The sequence below is a fragment of the Monodon monoceros genome, unplaced genomic scaffold, assembly GCF_005190385.1.
Source record: "Monodon monoceros isolate NGI ecotype Baffin Bay Population unplaced genomic scaffold, NGI_Narwhal_1 Super_Scaffold_3, whole genome shotgun sequence".
NCBI lineage: Eukaryota > Metazoa > Chordata > Mammalia > Artiodactyla > Monodontidae > Monodon > Monodon monoceros.
The window spans coordinates 40,381,147-40,400,489 of NW_021703780.1; the positions used below are offsets into that span (position 1 = coordinate 40,381,147).

General features: G+C 56.0%; 2 protein-coding genes across 4 annotated transcripts in view; one reads left to right on the forward strand and one right to left on the reverse strand.

Moving 5' to 3' along the window:
- Positions 1–15,554, reverse strand: part of SYNGAP1 (synaptic Ras GTPase activating protein 1) — a 29,177-nt gene extending 13,623 nt beyond the window's left edge. Inside the window, exons 1-7 of the mRNA XM_029244277.1 lie at positions 15,488–15,554; positions 12,066–12,187; positions 9,852–9,957; positions 3,493–3,584; positions 2,936–3,057; positions 412–565; positions 88–186 (exon numbers count right to left, since the gene is read on the reverse strand). Coding sequence (XP_029100110.1) covers positions 88–186; positions 412–565; positions 2,936–3,057; positions 3,493–3,584; positions 9,852–9,957; positions 12,066–12,187; positions 15,488–15,554 — 762 coding nt within the window. The remainder of the gene's footprint in view (positions 1–87; positions 187–411; positions 566–2,935; positions 3,058–3,492; positions 3,585–9,851; positions 9,958–12,065; positions 12,188–15,487) is intronic.
- Positions 15,555–17,734: 2,180 nt separating this feature from the next.
- On the forward strand, positions 17,735–19,302 carry CUTA (cutA divalent cation tolerance homolog). 3 transcript variants are annotated; one of them, XM_029243452.1, is made up of 6 exons: positions 17,735–17,806; positions 18,208–18,416; positions 18,576–18,635; positions 18,745–18,790; positions 18,914–18,963; positions 19,081–19,301. In XM_029243452.1, the coding sequence occupies exons 2-6, from the start codon at positions 18,235–18,237 to the stop codon at positions 19,205–19,207; spliced, it is 465 nt and encodes a 154-aa protein (XP_029099285.1). In that variant the 5' UTR covers positions 17,735–17,806; positions 18,208–18,234; the 3' UTR covers positions 19,208–19,301. The 3 variants fall into 3 exon arrangements, with proteins under 3 accessions (XP_029099285.1, XP_029099283.1, XP_029099284.1); XM_029243450.1 differs by lacking the exon at positions 17,735–17,806 and adding an exon at positions 17,819–17,941 and having other exon boundaries at positions 19,081–19,302; XM_029243451.1 differs by lacking the exon at positions 17,735–17,806 and adding an exon at positions 17,845–18,026.
- Positions 19,303–19,343: the final 41 nt, after the last annotated feature.

The window sequence follows — 19,343 nt, forward strand, 5'->3', positions numbered from 1 at the left end:
GTCCCCTTCTCCCCTAGGCCCCCAGTTTCCCCTGCAGCTTGACCTTTGCCTTGCCCATGCTGTCTGTGTACCCTGTACTCCCAATACCTTGTTGGGTTTTACTGCCCGCTGTAGATTCTCGATCCATTTGTCCCTTTCGGCCGCAGAACGACAGGCAAAACATTTTGTTCCTGATGATGTTGTTACCTAGAAAGGGGTGTGGAGGTCAGTTGGGGCTCTAGAGGGGTGATGACTCCCAAGGACTGAGAGTCCATCACCATCTCTTCCTCCCCGGCCTATCCTCCTTTCTCTCAGCCCCAGAGACTTCTGTTTCCTTGATGTCCCCACCTCTGCCGCTTTCTCCAGGACTCTCTGCCCTCCCCCTCCGTGACCCCTGCCCTTTGGCCCTCCCCAGCACCCTACACCCAGTACCTCAAAACAGAACTCCTGGCCCAGGATGGAGCTGTGCACTGGCTTGATAATGGAATCTTCATCCAGGTTGAGCTCCAAGGCCTCGGCCGCACTGCTAGGACTCAGCAAGGACTCGTGAGAGTGCGACTCCTTAAAGCTCTGCATCAGCCGGGCCCTGGCAGGCGGGGGTCCAGGAGGGAGAATCAGGGCCCCACTCTGCTTACACACTCACAGGCTTGCATCGCCAACCTGGCTCTAGGATGGAGACCTGGGGAAAGGGGCTCCTAAACCCACTTCCCACATGGACACAGACACAGACAGAAAGAAACCCAGCCTATCCCCGGGGAAGGACATGAAGGATGTGAGAGAAATGAGAACCCTTTAAGAAATCCCCTCCCCTCAGCCCACCACCTAAGGGGTTGTGAGGACTGGGGACACCTAGAAATATCTCAACCCAGAAAGGGACCATGGAAGAAAAAAAAAAGAACAGGTGGGCCTTGGACACTTCTAGGTGGGACTTCTATGTGACACCTCCCCTGCCAAAACCACAGCTTCAGTATAAGGGGGAAAAGGTGGGAGTAAAGAACCAGAAGTACAGGGGCTTCCCTGGTGGTGCAGCGGTTAAGAATCCGCCTGCCAATGCAGGGGACACGGGTTCAAGCCCTGGTCCGGGAAGATCCCACATGCTGCGGAGCAACTAAGCCTGTGTGCCACAACTACTGAGCCTGCACTCTAGAGCCCGTGAGCCACAACTACTGAGTCCATGTGCCACAACTACTGAGCCTGCGCTCTAGAGCCTGTGCTCCGCAACAAGAGAAGCCACCGCAATGAGAAGCTGGCACACCGCAATGAAAAGCAGCCCCCACTCTCCGCAACTAGAGAAAGCCCGCGCACTGCAACGGGGATCCAATGCAGCCTAAAATAAATAAATTTTAAAAAGAAAGAAGCAGAAGTTCAAAGATGCTGGTCTGGGCCTTGGCACACAGGTAGTGCCTAAAAAGCACTTAATAAATCCAAAAATGAACGAGCTAAGAGGACAAGTTTTAGCAGAATCATGGGAAAGAGTGAGGGAAAATCATAAGAAATAGAAGAAGGATTTTGGGCAGAAGAGTGACAATGGAGATAAGGGACTGAAAATGGGGACTGGGGAAGAACAGATAGGGCGAGAAGGAGAAAAGGAGGAGGGAAAGGTGTGTGCAGAAAGACAGGATGGGAGAAGATGAGGAGAGGCCACTGGAGAGCTGGATGTGGGAACAGAGGTGGGGGATGGGGTGGGGGGTGGGGTGGGGACGAACTTGGGAAAATCAGTGCAGGAGGGCAGAAGGTGAAAGGCACTGAGGGGAGTGGAGGCCGGGACCACAGGGAAGGCAGAAGGTGAAAGGCACTGAGGGGAGTGGAGGCCGGGACCACAGGGAAGGCAGAAGGTGAAAGGAACTGAGGGGAGTGGAGGCCGGGACCACAGGGAAGGCAGAAGGTGAAAGGAACTGAGGGGAGTGGAGGCCGGGACCACAGGACAGTTTGCTCGCAGCCGGCTAGGGGATGAAGAGTAGAGAGCAGTAGGGAAGCGGGAGGGGGAGCTCGGGTGTGGGAGCCTCCATGGAGCTATTTATAGCAGCCCCGTCATCTTGGGCTCTGTTGCCGTCAGCACGACGCTCCCCCGGCCCCCCACCCCCGCGGCCAGGAATACCAGGCCCTCACACCCCCCCTCCCCAAATCCAGCTCCGGTGACATGGGAAGGGGGAGGGGAAGGTGTGACTCACCTATCCCAACCTCCCCTACCTGCCCCACTCCCGGGGGCGGCCAGACATGGGGGGAAAGGAAGGACAGGGTTCTCCCTGGGGCGGGGGGGGGGTGGACTGGGTGAGGGGGAAACCCAAAGAGGGACCCCAAAGAGCAGACCACAGGAGCAAACAAGATTTCCTTCAAGCCCAGCCTCGGAGACAGTGCCCTCTGGACTTCTCTGCGGGCTTCTTCCTCAGGCTTCAGTCCATGGATTAACCCTCCAACCTCCCCTCCCCAGTCTTTTGACGTGCATACCCGTGCCACCTCCCCTTCTCTGTCACGCTCTACGCTGCACCTTCTCTCCTCCATAATACCTGCCAGCCCCACCCCACCCTACCACCCTTTTCTCATACCCTCTACCTGGATCACACTCTCCCCTCCTACCAACCAGCCCACCACCCCTTCCCTGGATTCCTTAAATGTTCCTCCCAGGCTCCGTCACTCCTTCTCCGTCCTTCTGTACAGTTCCTTCCATCCTGGGCTGGAGCCCATCCTTCTGACGGTCAGAAGAGTCCACCCCTCCTTGGCTTCACCTTCACCCCCTTTCCTGCCCCGCTGCTCACCCTCTCTGGGCACCCTGCACCAAGCCCCTCTCCTGCTGCTCCTCTGTTTTGACCCCTGTCCCACCACACCTCTCAATCAATCTGAAGCCGTCAAGCTCTACGCTCTGAGAACCCCCACCCCTCCAGCCTCACTCTGGAGGCCCCTACACTGCATCCAACTCATCCCACCCCGCTCTAGCCCACCGCTCCAAGCCCTGTACCGGTCATGGTCAGCACTTCGGAAGCGAGGCAGGATCTGGCGAAAGCTGCTGGTCCGGTCAAGTTTGGGTTGTGACTTCGTACGTTTGATGGAGCTTTTTAGCCTCCGGCTCAGAAAACCTTGCTGGGTGGGGGGGAAATGGGGATAGGTGTGTTTTGGGGTAGGGTCAGTTCTACCTCCTCACCGCTCAGCTGGTAAAGAGTCCCTGGATGAAGGTGGGATGGGGGGAAAAGGGAAATCTCTAGAGGCGAGGAAAGGGGGATAGGAGCCCTGCTGCCAGTTTTCTTCCTGTGCTCTCATGGATGCGAGTGTACACACACACACACACACACACACACACACACACACACACACACACCCCAGCCTGGAGAAGGTGGGAGGGCTGGTCTGAGAAGCAGGGGGGCAGAGCCAAGAAGGGGGAAACCAAAGAGGTGGGGGCACACACACACATACTCTCTCTCTCCCCTCCTTCCTCCTTTCTCATAATCCTCAGGCTCCAGCTGGGGCTGGAGGGGAGGAGACCCAGCTGAGCCACATCTGGCAGGTGCCTTCACTCACCGAGGGCCGAAAGGGTGCAGCGGGGGCGGCCTCCATGCTGTACTGCTTCCCCCCTGGGACGCTCTTCCTCCTCGAGCGACCCAAGTGGTATTCTGGAGGGGAGAAAAGGGCCGGAACAGAAGTTGGGGAGGGGGTTGCCATTAGCCCAGGTTTCCACCCCTGGCCCCAGCACACTCGCCCACCTCCCTCTGCCCCTTAGCTCCAGCCTCACCTACCCCCCGGAAAGCAGCAGGAAGAGCAGCGGCGGCTGAGAAGCTGGCGGCGGGAAGGAGGGGGCAAGGAACCCGAGCCGGAGCCCCCGGAGGGGGACGGAGTGGGAGGCCTTAGGCCCATGACTGGGGCTGGGCCTGGCAGTCAGCAAAGGGTCATGGCTGAGAGGGTCAGTAAAACTCCAGGAATAAAGGACACCGAAGATCCACAGAACCTAGGTCCTTGGTGCCCACCCCCTCAGGAAGGGGCGAGCTGGTGGGGAAAGTCGGGTTAAAGGTCATTGACCAGAGGCAGGCCTTCCTCCTCCCTCAGCTGGGTACAACTTCCACCTGGCCCCTACTCCTGGAACCCCTGTCTGTCTGGAGGGCCAGAGCTACCTCCCATGACCCCCTCCCTGGACTGGAGGGGGAAGTCTTGGAAGGGACCTGTGAGGAGTGGAAGCAGAAAAAGCCTGGGGACTGAAAATTCAAGGAAGGGGTGGGGGGGAGGGGAGAAGGGGCTGGTTCCACGTGCACTGCAGTGGCAGGGACTCAGAAGTGAAGGGGGAAAGGGGAAAAGAGAAGAATGCAGGGGAACGGGCAGGGAGTGGGGAAGATGGGCAATGGGGACTCGGGGGACTCCCAAGTGAGGGCAGGGAGAGGAGGAGGAGGGGAGATGAATGCCGATGAAGCTCAGACTGCTCAGAGTCAAGAAGGGTGGCAGCTGGGAGGAAGGAAGCTGAGGCTCTGCTGCCAGGGAATTTAGAGGGGCCAAGTGGCTAGAGGAGAATGAAAGTGGGGGGATGCCAAGCTCGGGCTCCAGCTCCAGAATGGCTGCCCAGGCCTGGGCTCCCCCCTCAGCCCCACAGTCACCACTGCAGCCAATGGGGGGGCAGGTGCTGCATCAGGGGCGGGGCTACCATCTCCATGGCAACAAGAAGCTACATGCTGGGGGGGTGGGGGGGATGGACCGGAAGAGCTGCCTGTTAACCCTCTAGTTTCCAAAACAAGGGAGGGCCACAGCTACACGTTCACTGTCGGCTTCCTGAATTGCAAATCGCCTGCAAATTGCCCTAGAATCAGTCTCCAGCTTCCCTAGGCCTTTAAAACCTGGATGTTAGGAGATGTGCACACAAAAATGTGGCTCCCATGACACAGGAACCCTTGTTAGTCCCTCAGGAACACATGTGTAAAGCACAAAAACATACACCGAGCTGTGGGGGGTACGTGCACATAAGACCCATGATACAAAAAATAAAAAGGGATCTAGGTGCTTATGAGACATACAGGCAACTGTGAGAATGGGGGGGGGAGTGCCACGGGTCCACATTCTGAGACCCTGGGGCCCAGATACCCCACAGGATACATGCTTAGACATATGTGAGCACTGCAACAGGGGAGTACATACTTGGACCCAGACACTCACATGAGAGCTTCTAGTGTGGATGTGGGGCCCGAGTCCCTCGGGCAGTCATGTGGGCAGCACGTTACAGAAGGGGACATTTAACCCAGAGACACACACAGGGCCCCCACACAGGGGAAGCCACTTTAACCTCTAAACCACATGTTTGAGTATACCATGATCCTGACCACATCAAGGTATCCCTGTATCCCCAAAGCACAAACATCCTTCATTCACATGAGAAGTACAACCACAACCACTGTCTCAGGACAACCCCTTCTTCTCCCCCAGCCTTTCCCTGACTCCAACACATGAATCCGTGGTTGCTACCAGAATACAGACAGACCAAGGAGCAAACGTGTTAATTACCCTTCTGTAACACACTCAACAATGCATCTAAGGGTTCAGAATATCTCCTTCCTAGTCCTTGCCTTTCTCAGGTCTAGCTGCCTGTCTCATGCCATGGAATGTAGCTCAGCCACTATTTCCATTTGCAAGCTCCTGTAATAAAGGCAGAAAGTCTAACTTCAAATCCACTAAAATTACATTTTGGAACTAAAGAATTAACAGAAGGAGAACGGATTTGCTAATTGGTTTGCTTGGTTCTTGGAAGTAATATAACCTTATACGTACAACCAAGCACTAAGATCCAAGAACTCACATATAAGTCAGAGGTACACGGAGGCCACATACACATACACTTACAAAGACCCTCACTGCCACAGTGAAAAAAAGAGCAGAAACACAGAGGGAAAAGGGGTGGAGTGACAGAATCACAGGACATCCTGTTATTAGTGCTGCATGCAGTGACATGTGCAGAAAACAGGCACACGCCCATGTCCACACACAGAGCAAACCTGATAAGCATACACCACGATCCTGGGTCTCCATGTCCCATCCCTGCACGATGTATACACGCATGCACACGCATAACAGCCACCTACACAGACCCGTAACACAGGCATTGTGCACACACCCACACATGTACACACCCTGTATACACACACAATTGGACTCACACACACACACACACACAGAGGGCTTAGACTCCCACCTCTCCAACCTCTCTAATCTTGCCATCATCCACAGAATCTCCCCTTGCCCTCCAATCCCCCAAATCCCTAACCTTCCCTTTAGCCTTTCTTCTCTGTCACACCCAGCTGGCAGCTCTCAAGGGGAGCCACAAAGGGAGGCTGCCAAAGCAGGTGGAGGAACAGAGTTGGACAGAGAGCAGAGAAATGAGGGGCAAACTCTGTGCTGGAAACAGGAACCTCTAACAGCGGTTCCTGCCATGCCAGGCCTCACTGTGAGCCAGCCTCTATGATGGCCTCCCCTGATCCAACCAAGCCTGATCCTACACGGCCTACACAAATCCCAACCCCATCTTGCCCTTTCTCCTCTGAGATCACTTTACCGAAGGCCTGACTCTCTCCGCCCCACAAGCTGCCTCCCCAGCTTCCAGGCCCCTTCTCCACTGTCTCCAACCAGTTCCCCATCTTAAAACCTCTTCTCTCTCTTCTAAATCTGGCTCCACTATCTCCCACCTTCCCAGCTATTCTCCAGCTATTCTCTCTCCTGGGCTCTCTCTCCTCTGCAAGCCTCTCTCATTCCTCCTCTTACCCAACTCCCCACTTTTCCTCTTTACCCCGCTCTTTCCCTTTTCAGCTTTTCTGTCCCCACTCCCTAACCGAGCAGGGGCTCACACTTGCTAGCCCAAAGGTGTTTCATACATGGTAGGATTCCAAGGAACACGCTCACACACTTACTCTCTCCCCCCACTTGCACACCACCCACATCCAGACACGCCCTGGACACCCATGCTGGGATTGACACAGATACCCAGGCCAATGATGGAACACACATGCAAAGACACACACTTGCCACCAGGGACACAGAAAATCCTTCTCATGCAGCCACACATCCCCACACACAGGAGGCTGATAGGAGGTGAGCCCCAGCAAGGAACATGCATTCTCAGGGTCAGAGGTGACAGGTACCAGTAAGGCCAAAAGCTGCCCCACAAGCCAGTGGTCAGCCCAGCAGCCCCCTAGGCAGGAAGCCGGCAGAGGAAAGATACGACAGGACAGACTTGAAAACCGCTGGCTGCACATGTGTGCACGAGGAACTGGGCCCCCGTGTGCACATGGCACCGACACACAGGGGACACGAGCCTGGACAGCGACACACACGCGGACACCCGGGCTGCCACCTCCACCGAGGGTCTCCAAGACCACCCCACACCGGCCGCCCCCGCGCGCTCGAGACCCTGCCCCCACGAGGCCTGTCCCCGACCCCCCGACCTCCGCTGTCCCCCTCCAGTTACCATAACTCCCCCCACTCGGAAGATGCAGCGAGAACATGCGGAGGGAGCAGCTGCCGCCGCCGCCGCCGCCGCCGCCGCGGCCTCCCCACCCCCCTCCCGGCGCCCACGCACACACGCGCCCCCGCCCCCAAGAGCGCGGCGCCCCCCCCACGCGCGCGCTCCTCGTCCGCCCGGCCCCGCCCTTACCTCGCACCGCCCCCAGGAGGGGTCGGAGGGGGATGTCCCCGGTGGGGGAGGGGCCCCGCCCCTGCGCGGGGGAGGGGCGGGGTGCAGCGGTAGAGGGGGCGGCGCGGCCCGGCTCGCGCCGCCCGGCGCGGTGGGGGCGGCGGCGGGGCCCGGGACGGCCGGGACGGCCGAGCGGTGACGGCCGCGGGAACGGCTCCCTCCGCCGCCGCTCCCGCCGCTGCCGCCGTTGCCCGGGCCCCGCCGCCGTTGCTAGGCGACCGCTGCTGCCGTGGCCGCCTCTGTCACGAGCCCCGTCGCCCGGAGACAGCGCAAGAGAGACACGGGAGGGGGACGAGGGGACCCCCAAAACCAACCGGGCCTCCCACCATCCTCCTGAGCAGGACCCCCCATCAAAACCTCGGAGGGAACGAGGGGCTGCGGCTCCACCCACCAGAGGAGGAGCCCTGGATGCCAATGCCCCTCAAAGGTCCGGCGACCTCTCCTGGGCTCGAGAGTCCACAGCCTTTGCACAGACCTTCTCAGACCCAGGTCCCCAGGGCCCCAAAGACTCCTATGTTCCCTGCAGCACATCCTCCATGCCCTTTACACATTCCACGTCCACCTGAGAACCCCAAACGTTCACCAGCTATCAACTCTTTTGCTAAACCCTCCCCCTAAATATATATACCCCCGGACCCCCTCCCGACCCCTATTGAACCTCCAACACAAACACCTCCACATACCGTCCTCCAACTCCAAACACACATGGGTGCCCTTCCCCTAAACACACAGGAGACCCACACCAGAGACCCCAGACCCTGAGGACTGAGGGTAAGGAGAAAGAAGGTGAATATGTGGGCTGAGACGCCAACCACCGGATATATGATAAACATGCTCCACAAGCATGTGACCATTCTGGCCTCGACACACAGGTATGCACACATGTACACAAACCTTTCCCAGACATGAACATGACTGACTCCCTCTCTCTCTCTCTCTCTCACACACAGATGTGACAGACATCACACACATTCTCTGTACACACTCCACCACCACCACCTGGCTTTGCCTCACAGAGATGTGCTACCCACACACCCCCATGGTCAGAAGTTTCCATGACAATGACACACACCCCTGGCCACCCATCCACCCAGGGTCCCAGAGCTGGTCCCCAAGGGCAGTAAGGCCTCGGCCTATGAGAACAGGGCTGAAGGGAGCCAAGGGATGGAGACAGGCCACTGGCTCTCTCCAAGGAAGAGAAACTGGAAGGCTGGATCCCTGAGGGGAGGGGTAGCTGGTGGAAGAAAGGGGTCACAAGGGGTTGAGGGGATGAAGGACCTGGACCCTTGGTCCTGGAAGGGGAACAGAGTGGTAGGGGGCAGTAACAAGGGGGTTTCCGGGGGGCTGAGGGCGTCTCTCTGCACCTTGGCTGCAGATCTCTGTTCTCTGCCTTCATCTCCCCTCACTGTTCCCATGGAAACCTTTTAAGCGAACTTCTCAGGAAGACAAAAATCTTTTTTTAAATGACTAAAGAGGGGGGTGGAGGGGGGGCAGAAAGAGGGAGGGAGGGGAAGAGACAGATGGAGAGAGGGAGAGTTGGAGAGACAGACTGAGCACATAGCTCCACAGACAGGCAGAAAGATGAGATGGGGGTCTGATGGAGATCCACCGGGAGCAGAGGGGAGAGGCAGAGGAATCAAGAGGACAGAGAAAATAAAGAAATCGGGGAGGAAAGAGAAAGAAGGTGATAGAATTGCAGAAAACAGAAACAGCTGATAAGAAGAGGGGAAAAGGGTAAAGAAAATAGGGAGGGTCCACAGGCCATAAGGTCTGGAAGAAGAATCAGGAGCGTGGGGGTGGGGCTGAGGTCTGGGGGCAGGGCAGGAACTAGGTCATTCTTTCCAAGATCCCAGACCTGGGGCTGGGAGGGGCACGGGCAACTACACTCGGACAGGAAGCTAAAGATCTAAGGAGACTATTTTTGCAAGCACCGGGGAAAGAGTCAAACTTCGCTGCTGGAGAGGAAAAAGGGAGCGAAACAGCAAGGACCGCTGGGGCCTCTCACCCACAGCCTCCGTCCCGCTCAGATCCCAGAGGAGGGCGCCTGCTCCGCCCAGGTTCCCACTCGCAGAATTCGAGACTTTGTCTCCGCCTCCTCCCGGCCCCTGACAGCTCCTCGGTTCCCGGACTCCCCCTCCCATGCAACCCTGTCCATCTTCAGCCCTCTCCCCGCAACTGTCCGGGGCACGAGAGCCTGCTCGAGCCTGCTCGGCCGCCGTACCATGCTCGCCGTGGGGCCGCCCCTCCACCGGCACGGAGACTGTGCGTCTCAGCAGTTTGTTGCGACTGGACTCGCTCCTCCGGTCCCGGATCAGAAGGGGGTGTATCTAGGGGATGGGGGGGGGGGGGGTGTCAGACCTCGCTGGCCCAGGCCGTCCCTTCTCTTTCCCTCCCCCACCAAGGAAGGATGAGCCTGCCTTTCCACCAGGCCTGACCACCTTCTGCTCCCGCCCCTCTATACTCTTTTAAGTGTCTCGGGGTGAGTGGATTTCTCGATTTCTCGTTCCCTTCTCCCTCCGAGTCTGTCTCCCTCATTCCCTTCCGTCCCACCCTCCTCTTTTCTTCCACCATTTCTTTTGAAACACCCTCCAGGGAATTCCCACAACCCCTCTGGCCTTCGCTGCTCCCTGAATCCACTTTCCCCTTGACCTTCAGTTCCTCCATTCTCCCTGTTTTCCTCCCAACCTCCCACCTCCCTCACCCCCTTCCCTCCCTCCGTGGCTGTCACGGGGGTAGCAGAAGCTGCATTTATAATCAGGATCCACAGCTTGTCTCCCTCCCACGGCCAGGCTTGCGGCCAGAATGGGACCCAACCTCCCCACCCCCCAGAGGGCTTGGTCACCTCCCCCCACCCTTCATCTCCTTCCATCGCCCCTCTCACTTCCCTTTAGCCATCACCTCTCCCTAAGCCTCATCCCCAACTCGCCCTTGCCACCTCCTCCTAACCTCCACCCCTCCAAGAACCACCCACCCCACTAGTCCCCAGCCCAGGCTCCACAACTCAGCCAATTCCAGCTCCCTGTGGCCCTACACTCTGTCATTTCCCACTCCCTCCCTCAGCACCCTTCCTATTTCAGTCTCTGGCCACTGGTCCCCTGGACCTGTCTGTCCCCAGCTCTGTCATTCCTTCATCCCCCCACCCACTGTCCTCCCTCTTCATCCTCACACAGTCTCCAGTTTCCCCAATTCATCCTACAGACCTCAAACCCTTGGTCAAGACCGGTGACCACTAGTGAATCACTCAAATGCCCCCCAGTGCCTAAAACTCCCCAAACCACCTCTCCCTTGAGTCACCGTGTCCTCCCCTGGACACTTGGACTTGACTCTGTGCCTTGGAAGCTCTCTACCCAGCCATCTCTCCACACTCACTTGCCCCCCAGGTCCCTTGAAACCCTGGTTAACCTCAACTCCAGTTCTAACCCTGCCTCGCTACACCCTCCCTGACAGCTTTCGGGGCGCATCTCTCACCACCCCTCTGGTCTTGCAGGCTGCCCTATCACTCTCTAAAGCTGATCCCCAAATCACCCCCACTCCCAGTCATGCCTCTGGGCGTCCACCCTTCATATTCACATCTTGTTTCCTCTGATGGATCCTCCACTGCTGACCCAGCTCCAAAGTCAGAACCCACACTCTAATCACCCTGCGTGGCCGCCACCTCCCACAAGGATGCTCTGTTCATTTCACGTCTTTCACTCTGGCTAGTCCCTGCCCCTATCCCACTCTTACTCCTTTAGACAACTTCCCATACTCCCAGTTCCCCTCACCCCCAGGCATCTCTTCCCTTATATTCCTTCCCCATGTCCCTGGCGAAAGCCCTCCCAGTGTCTCTCTAAACCCTGATCTCAGCCTTCCCCATCTTCACTGCCAACCACACCCAGACCTACTGACCTCTGTCATCTCTCCTGGTACCCTGCAGCCCCTTCCCAGTTTCCCCACTCAGAGACCCCACTCTCTGAGTCCTGTACTCTGCCCCACGCCAGGGAAAGGACAGGGAGTGGTCAGTGATGGGGCTTACTGAGTGGGGGGAGAGGAGAGGGTCCCGACGATTGCTTTGGAGACAATCCCTCCAAAGTGATCCCCATGTCTTTACCCCTCCTCCAAGCTCCTTAGTTTCCCTTCCCTAGCCTAACCTATCCCACAATATAAGCAGGGCGAAAACAGGAGGCACCCACAAATCTTTAGAACCATATCTCCTCCCCCCCATCACTGTACATGGCCCTCAAAGACCCCCTGGCCAAGGGGAGAGAACACCTGCCCCTTCTGACATCCCAACCCCAATCTCAGTGGCCACCCTCCTCCCACCACTTGCCAGTGTTTCTCTCTTTGCCTTCTTTGTGTCTCGCGTCCCTTCGCTAATGAGGATTCTCCCCATCCTTCTCTCCACATTTTCCCACACTACCCAGAGGTCTTTTCCCAGCCTTCCCACTCTGCTCACCTCGTCCTCATCCAGCATGAGAAGCTGGTTCCCCGAGATGATGCAGAACCGAGGGTTCCAACCAGGACGATCATATGGGGAATGAACGTATTGGGTTCGGTGCATAGGGGGTCCCCGTACATCTAGGGGGCAGAGACACACAGAAACGGTAAGGGAGGCTCTATGTATTTGGGAGACAGAGGTGTCTAAAATGGCAAGAAGAGAGTCCATAAAGGGGCAGAAGGGGAACCCACCCGCCTTGAGGAGATCACAGATGGGGGTGAGGGCCCCAGTAACTTTACAGGAACAGAAGATAAGCTGCTCTATCTGGGGAAAAAGAGGTGAGGGGAATCACATCACAGGGGACTCTGGAGACTTGGCAGAAGAAATACAGAGGAGTGGTTCAGAGAGGGGAATTATATCATGACAGAGAAGGTACAAGTTGGAGGCAGAGAAAGGTGAAGGAGCTCTCCAACCACTTCAGAAAAATAAAAAGGTGGAGGGTGCAGCAAAACTGGCAGAAGAAAAACACAGGGAGGTTGGTGGCAAGTGTCTGGGAAGAGGGAGGTCATCCAGATAGCTGCAGAAGACAAGGATTTGGACGTGGCACCACCCATCTGCAAGAGAGTAAGAGGAAGACTACAGAGCTGTGGGAAAGAAGGATGGGGATGTAGGGACATTTGGGTCATGAGACTCTAAGAGCTAAACATCTGGAAAAGAGAGGGAGTGAGGGAACTTACCTGTTCCCAGAGTCAGAGTCATGAGAGGGCCTCCCCTCCTGCCGCTCCTCTTTCCTCCACTCCCTCCTCCCCTAGCCCAACCCTGCTCATCCTTTGGGGAAAGATCTGGTTCTGCTAGTGGTGGCGGGGAGAATGGGTCTTGTAGGCATCTGGCTGTGGAGGGGATGGGGAGTGAGGAGGTAGGAAATATGCTGTTTGAATGAATACTGAATTGATGTCTTCCCCTACTCCATGCCCGGAGGTCGGAGGTCGAAGATTCAATACTGCCCCCTACACCACCCCCTCCCCGCCCTATCGCGTCTACACAGACAGGATGGGAGCCAACTCTACAAGTCAGGAACCTCCCCAAGGCTCGGTGAGGAGCTTGAGGAAGAAAGAGGGGAGGGAAGAATGGAAGATCCAGGCATGTGACATAGAGCGGGTCTCCCAAGACTAAAGCTGGGATTGGGGACAAAACTTCTAAAAAAGAAGAACAGTAGACTAAGGGTCACCCCTGCTCAGAGACCCACCCCCACCCAGGGTCCTTCTTCCCCAACTTTGCTGTTCTTCTTCCCATGCCCCCATCCTTGCAAACTGCTTCCCCTTTAAACCCCAATGCCACACACCATCACAGGGACGTAGGAGACAGGCCCTATAGAAGACAGAAATCAAATTGGTGACATCAAAGTGATAGAAAATAGGCCTAAGGAATCAGAGTCAGAGTTTAGAGGAAGAAAAATCCTGTTACCTTTACAGGATAATTAATCATGGGTATATTGCAGGAAAAGAACTGGTCTTTGAACTTCATTCCAACTGAAAGCTCTGAATAGGAGTTTTGAAAAATCTAACCCCTTTCTGTCTATAAACATGTTTCAAATTTACCCAATCTGCAGGTCAGAGTCAGAGATGAGCCCCCAGAATACAGGTATCTAGAAACCCCAATACTTTGAAACTCTCACTATCTCAATGCCACCGCAGAGATTCTAACCAATACCCTCTAGATACAGAGATTACCAAAACCCAGGCTCTGGGACTGCAGACACTGCAGGAAACATGTCCACTGCAATCAGACCCTGAGGACCCCCAGAGGAGACATCTGTTGATACATATCATCATCATGGGAGGGACTGGTTCAGGCTGCAGCCACAGGGGGGCAGGTAAGACTTCAGGGGACACCTTCCGGGAGCGGGGAAGGACATGGGGAACTTAGCTTAGGAGCAACTCTGGAAATATACACATACAAATATTGTCTGGACTTAAGTAAGGATGATTCTGGGAAGCAGATGCAAGAGACAGAGAAACACAGTTGAGAAAAAGGAAAGATTTACTAGGATGAGCAATTCCACAGGGCTCAGATGGGGATCTCTTGTAGGTCCTGTTCCAACCACCAAAACCTATGTCTTTGCTCCCCAAATCTCCAACACCCCAGGAAGTAGAGGGGCCAAGAAAAGAGGAATGGGTGATAAGAGCTGGGGAAAGTGAGTAGGCACAGACTAGTGGTGATAAGATGGGGAATGGGGTGGAGAAGAGAGGATGGGGTGGAGAAGAAATAACAAGGATGGATCTAAGAGAAAAGGAGACAGGAATGATGGTAAATCTTTAGGGACAAGGGAATATACCAGAAGGGCCCAAATGGACATGGGGCAGAGAAAATGAGGTGGACCTCATAGGTACTAGGACAAGGGGGTCAAGAAGGAGGGGGCAAAGAGGTGGTAGAGATATAAGGGAGCTACCAGATAGAAGTGAGGAAGAGAATGGACACCACAGAAGGGACTGATATAGGGGAAGGACAGAAGGGGGACTCATATAAGGAACGGACACCATATGGGGGGAAAGATATAGGTGATGGACACCAGAGGAGGGAGGGGGAATGGAAATAAGGATTGGAGGTGGGGGAGGGGGATAAAAGTGGTGAAGTGAAGGAAGTGGATAAGACCCCAGGGATTACATTTCAATGGTCAAGGGCCTTGATGAGGGTCAGAGTGTGGGGCAGGGTCCTAACCCGCCCCCTACTCCCATCACTCAGTCTTACTTGTATTGCCCCCTCCACCCCCCCAACAAACACACACTGAATTTGGCCCTCCCCCTGCCCTGGTCTCTCCTCCCCCAACCCATTCCCCATTCTCTCTCTCCTCTCTTCCCTCCATCTGGACCCTCCATTCCTCTTCCTCCCTCCCCCCACTGCCTCCCTCTCTCTCCATCTGGCCCCTTCTTCTCTCCCTCCATCTCCTGTCTTTTTCTACCCCCTACCATACTCTGAGCCCCCCACCATATTCTTCCCCCCATCTTCTTGGCTTCTCTTTTCACCCCTATGTTTTCATTTTCTTCATTTTCCCCTCCTAGCCCCTCTCCTAAAACTCTGTCCTTCTATTTCCTTGATATTTTCCTCATCTCTCAGCTCCCACCTCCAAATTATTTCTGCAGCTCTTCCCCCAACCCTGTCCTTCTATCTTCCCACCCTTTCTGGCGATCTCTTTCCCCTTCATCATTTTCCCCTCAGCCCCCCTTCAAGGCCTGTTTCTTGGCTCCTCCGGCCCCTATCTACCCCTATTCTCTGACCTCCAATCCCTCATTCCCCATTGCTCCCATCCCCGCCTTCCCGGTCCTCCTCTCCCCTTCTATTTCAGCTGCTCCCCTCCCTGGCCCCAGCTCTGCCCAGCCCCCCCCCGCCCCTCCCCCCTTCTCCCCCCCCAACTGGCCCTCCCCCTCCCCTCACCACCGTACCTCTGAAGGGGGCATAGGACATCGCGGGGATGCTCCCCCGATGGATGGAGGCGCGAGACCTGCTCATCAGGCCTGGGGGGGAGGGGGCGGGGGGGCCGGGGGAGAAAGAGAGGAGAGAAAGAGGGGGAGAGAGAGGGGGAGAAGGAGGAGGAGGTGGAGGAGGAGGAGGAGAGAGGAGCGGAGAGGAGCGGAGAGGAGCAGAGAGGAGGAGAGAGGAGGAGGAGGAGGAGAATAGGAGCCAACGGCAGCAGCGGCAGCAGGGAGAGGGAGAGAGAGAGAGAGAGGGGGGCGGGGGAGCGAGCGCGAGAGGAAAGAGCAGGAGGAGGAGGAGGAGGAGAGAGTCTCTGCAGCCCCCACCCCTACTCAGTGAGAACCAGAGAGGGAGAGACCCCTGACTCAAAAACACACCAGAGAGGGAGCAGTTCTAAAGATGCAGACCCCAGACCCTGAGATGGGGAGACCCCAGACCCACAGAGAAAGATACCTTGCCACCCGGGGTGGTGGGAGGGCGGGGGATAATCTGAGGCACAAACCCAAAGTCTAGAGGAAAAGAGACCCCAGTCTCAGAAAAAAAGACCCCAGACCCCCCCGCCCCCCACTCTGAGAGATGGGTCAAAGGTCAAAACCTGAGCATCCTGTCTCAAAAAGGTTCTCCATAGCCACAGATATCTTAGACTCAAGACTCAGACGTGATCTCAGGGACTGAGACCTAAGAACTAGACTCAAAGAAATAGATGAGACCCAGATTCAGAAAGAACCCAGACCTAGAATTAGGTCTTTGAGAACTCAGACCCAGAGAGAGATATGAGACCCCAGACTTAGATCTCAGAGAAAATAAACTGCAGACTCGGAGACTGACAACTCGAGAGACACAGATACTCCAAACCCTGGGGGCAGTGGGGGCGGGGCCAGGAGACACTCAGCTAGCCCGGAGATGCAGAATTCAAGAGACCCCAGACTCATAAAGAGTTTCTAAGATCTCTGAGAGAGGGTGATCGCGGACCCAGAAACCCCCTAAACAAAAAACAATGAAACTCAATCCTGAGAAAGATGCCAATGCAAATACTGAAAGACCCCACAGAGATCTCAGAGACAAACTCCAAACCCAAAGACAGAGATCTCAGAGAGACCCCAGCCCCAGAGAGGCAGGTATGAAAGAACTCAGCCTGGGAAATGCCCAGTCATACCCACAGAGCAGACCAGAGACCCCAGACCTAGGAGGAAGGGGGAATACTGGGTAGGGGGTGACGCAAGAGCGTTTTTCTCCCTGCCTCCTTCCACCTATTTCTCCTCTCATTGGCCCCTGTCTCCATTTTTGGGTCACAGGATGTGCTTGGGCCCCAGGGAGTTTATGTAGGACAGGTCCTGGCTCCTAGGGGGATGGGTTAAGGGAAGGAGACCCAAGAGTGAGAGGTAGACTTGTCCCGGAGAGTGAAACAGCAAGGGGATAAGGGACAAAAGGACCATCACTACTTCCTGGTATCCTCTTCATATCCCCAACCTGCAGCCCTTCCCCCACACCCCATACCGATTCACCAGTCTGTCTCCAGCTTTGGGGTTTCAGTTAAGAGGGCTGAGCGCCCTCAGCCCCATTTTAATCATCTTCTATCCCATTTACAGGGTCTCACTCTGTCCTTTTTTAAAAATGCATCTTTCCTCACCTAGGCATGGTCTTGCCATGCCGTGTCTGCCTAATCACTCCCCCCTACCCAGGGACAGCTGGTTCCTCAGGTTATACTTGCGCATCCCAAATTCGGGCATCTGTCACTCCTAACCAAAATGGCAGGGGGCGTTCTCTCCACCTCCTGAGGTTCAATCTCCTAAGACCCTCCCACTCCTTAAGGCCTCGGGAACAGTGTAAGGGCTGTTACTAGGCACATTCTGGGGTTTAAGTATGACTCCCCACTCCACAACCTGACGCATCGACTCTGCGGGGTCTCCAGACCCCCTTTCCTTGCGCCAGGTCTCTCATCACGTGGCCTGCGAGGCTGTCCCGCGATTGGTCTCTTCGCGTAGCTCATTGAGGTACCGCCGCCTGAGGGGACCGGCCCCCTCACGTGACAGTAGAAGGCCGCTGCGGCTCTCCTCAGCCTGCAATAGGCCGTTTCCGGTTTACACGGAAACAGGTGTCCCATTTCCGTGCACGTCTGCAGACCCGGCTGTTGATTGGTTGGATCCCTCTTCGCCCCTCCCTCACTGGGAGGCGGGACAAACTGGGCCACGTGAGGGCAAGGATTGGCTGGCTCTGGGGGTTAGGGTGGGCTGGCTTCTACTGTCACGTGGTCAGCGCTGTTTTCTTATCACGTGGCTGTTGTCCAGGTAAGAAGAGGCCGCTCTTCCTAGCTTTGGGGCCCTTCCTCGGCGTAACGTGTGGCCTTTGATATTCAACTCTCCTCTACCAAAAGAGGCTGCATGAGGGGGGGGCGGGCTCCCGCATTCCTGCTCGGCGGAGGGGTGAGTGACCGGCCCCGCCTCTTCCGGTCCTCGAAGCTTCGACCAGCACCCGCACCCCAAATCCCAGAGGTTGGCCCGGGAGGAGGTAGTGAAAACCGAGTCTTTGTCTTAATTTTCCAAGTTTCTCTCTCAGCTTCAGGGACCTTTTCCTTCGGGGTGCAGAAGAGGGAAGGCAGAGCCTGAGTGTCTATCCAAGCAAAGGGTTCCCGGGGTGCAATTTCCTGGGGTATTTATGGGGAGACACAGAATTCACTTCCTGCTCTCAGGCCGCTCTGTTCCTGTCGCTTCTTTGGATGCCGGCCCTGCTGCCTGTAGTCTCTCGCCTTCTGTTGCTACCCCGAGCCCTGCTGTCCATGGCTTCAGGAAGCCCCCCGTCCCAGCCCTCGCCAGCCTCGGGCTCCGCCTACGCTGCCGGCTCGGTCTCTGCAGCCTTTGTCACCTGCCCCAACGAGAAGGTCGCCAAGGAGATCGCCAGGTGGGGACCTCAGTGTGGAGCGAGGAAGGATGCTTAGGAAGGGAGAGTTGGAGGTGGGGGAGAAGAGTGCCCTCCCGCTGCTTCCTGCCTGTCTCTGGGCTGCCAGTGCAAAAACCCGGGTCACGGGGTTTCTAAATGGGGCTGTCTTTTCACCTTAAGGGCTGTGGTGGAGAAGCACCTGGCAGCCTGCGTCAACCTCATTCCTCAGATTACATCCATGTGAGTCATAGAAGTTGGGGGGTTAACCTACCTCTCGGGTCTGACTGGCAGTCTTTTTTCCTTGGGGGAAATCTTTGCTGCCACAACGCTCTCTTCCTGACCTTTTCAGCTATGAGTGGAAAGGAAAGATTGAGGAGGACAGTGAAGTGCTGATGGTGAGAAACGTTCCCTCACCCAACAAAAACTTAATTCCCTGACCACTTACTTTGATCCCTGTCCCTCGTCTGAGATCCTGAAATCAATTTCACCTTTTGATTCAATTGTCTTCCCTCCCTTAGATGATAAAAACCCAAAGTTCCTTGGTTCCAGCTTTGACAGATTTTGTTCGGTGAGAACTTTATGGGTAGAGGTGAGGGTGTGTCCTGTGGGGTGAGACTTGCTGGGCAGTCTAAGGGGGTGGGCTCCTTCGGGTAAATCTCTGAGTGATCCCCCATCTTTTTCCCAGTTCTGTGCACCCTTACGAAGTGGCCGAGGTGATTGCATTGCCTGTGGAACAGGGGAACTCCCCGTACCTGCATTGGGTGCGCCAGGTTACAGGGTCAGTTCCTGAGTCCGGCACAGCCCCACCGTGATGAGCCTTTGTTTTTGCCACGTTCCCTTCATATACTTAAATGTCCCCTGCCTTCCAGGTGATGACTGGACCCTTAATAAAGCTTTAGTTCTGTCATTTTCCTTTTTCCTTGTCAAAAAGTGAATTTGGTTGGGAAG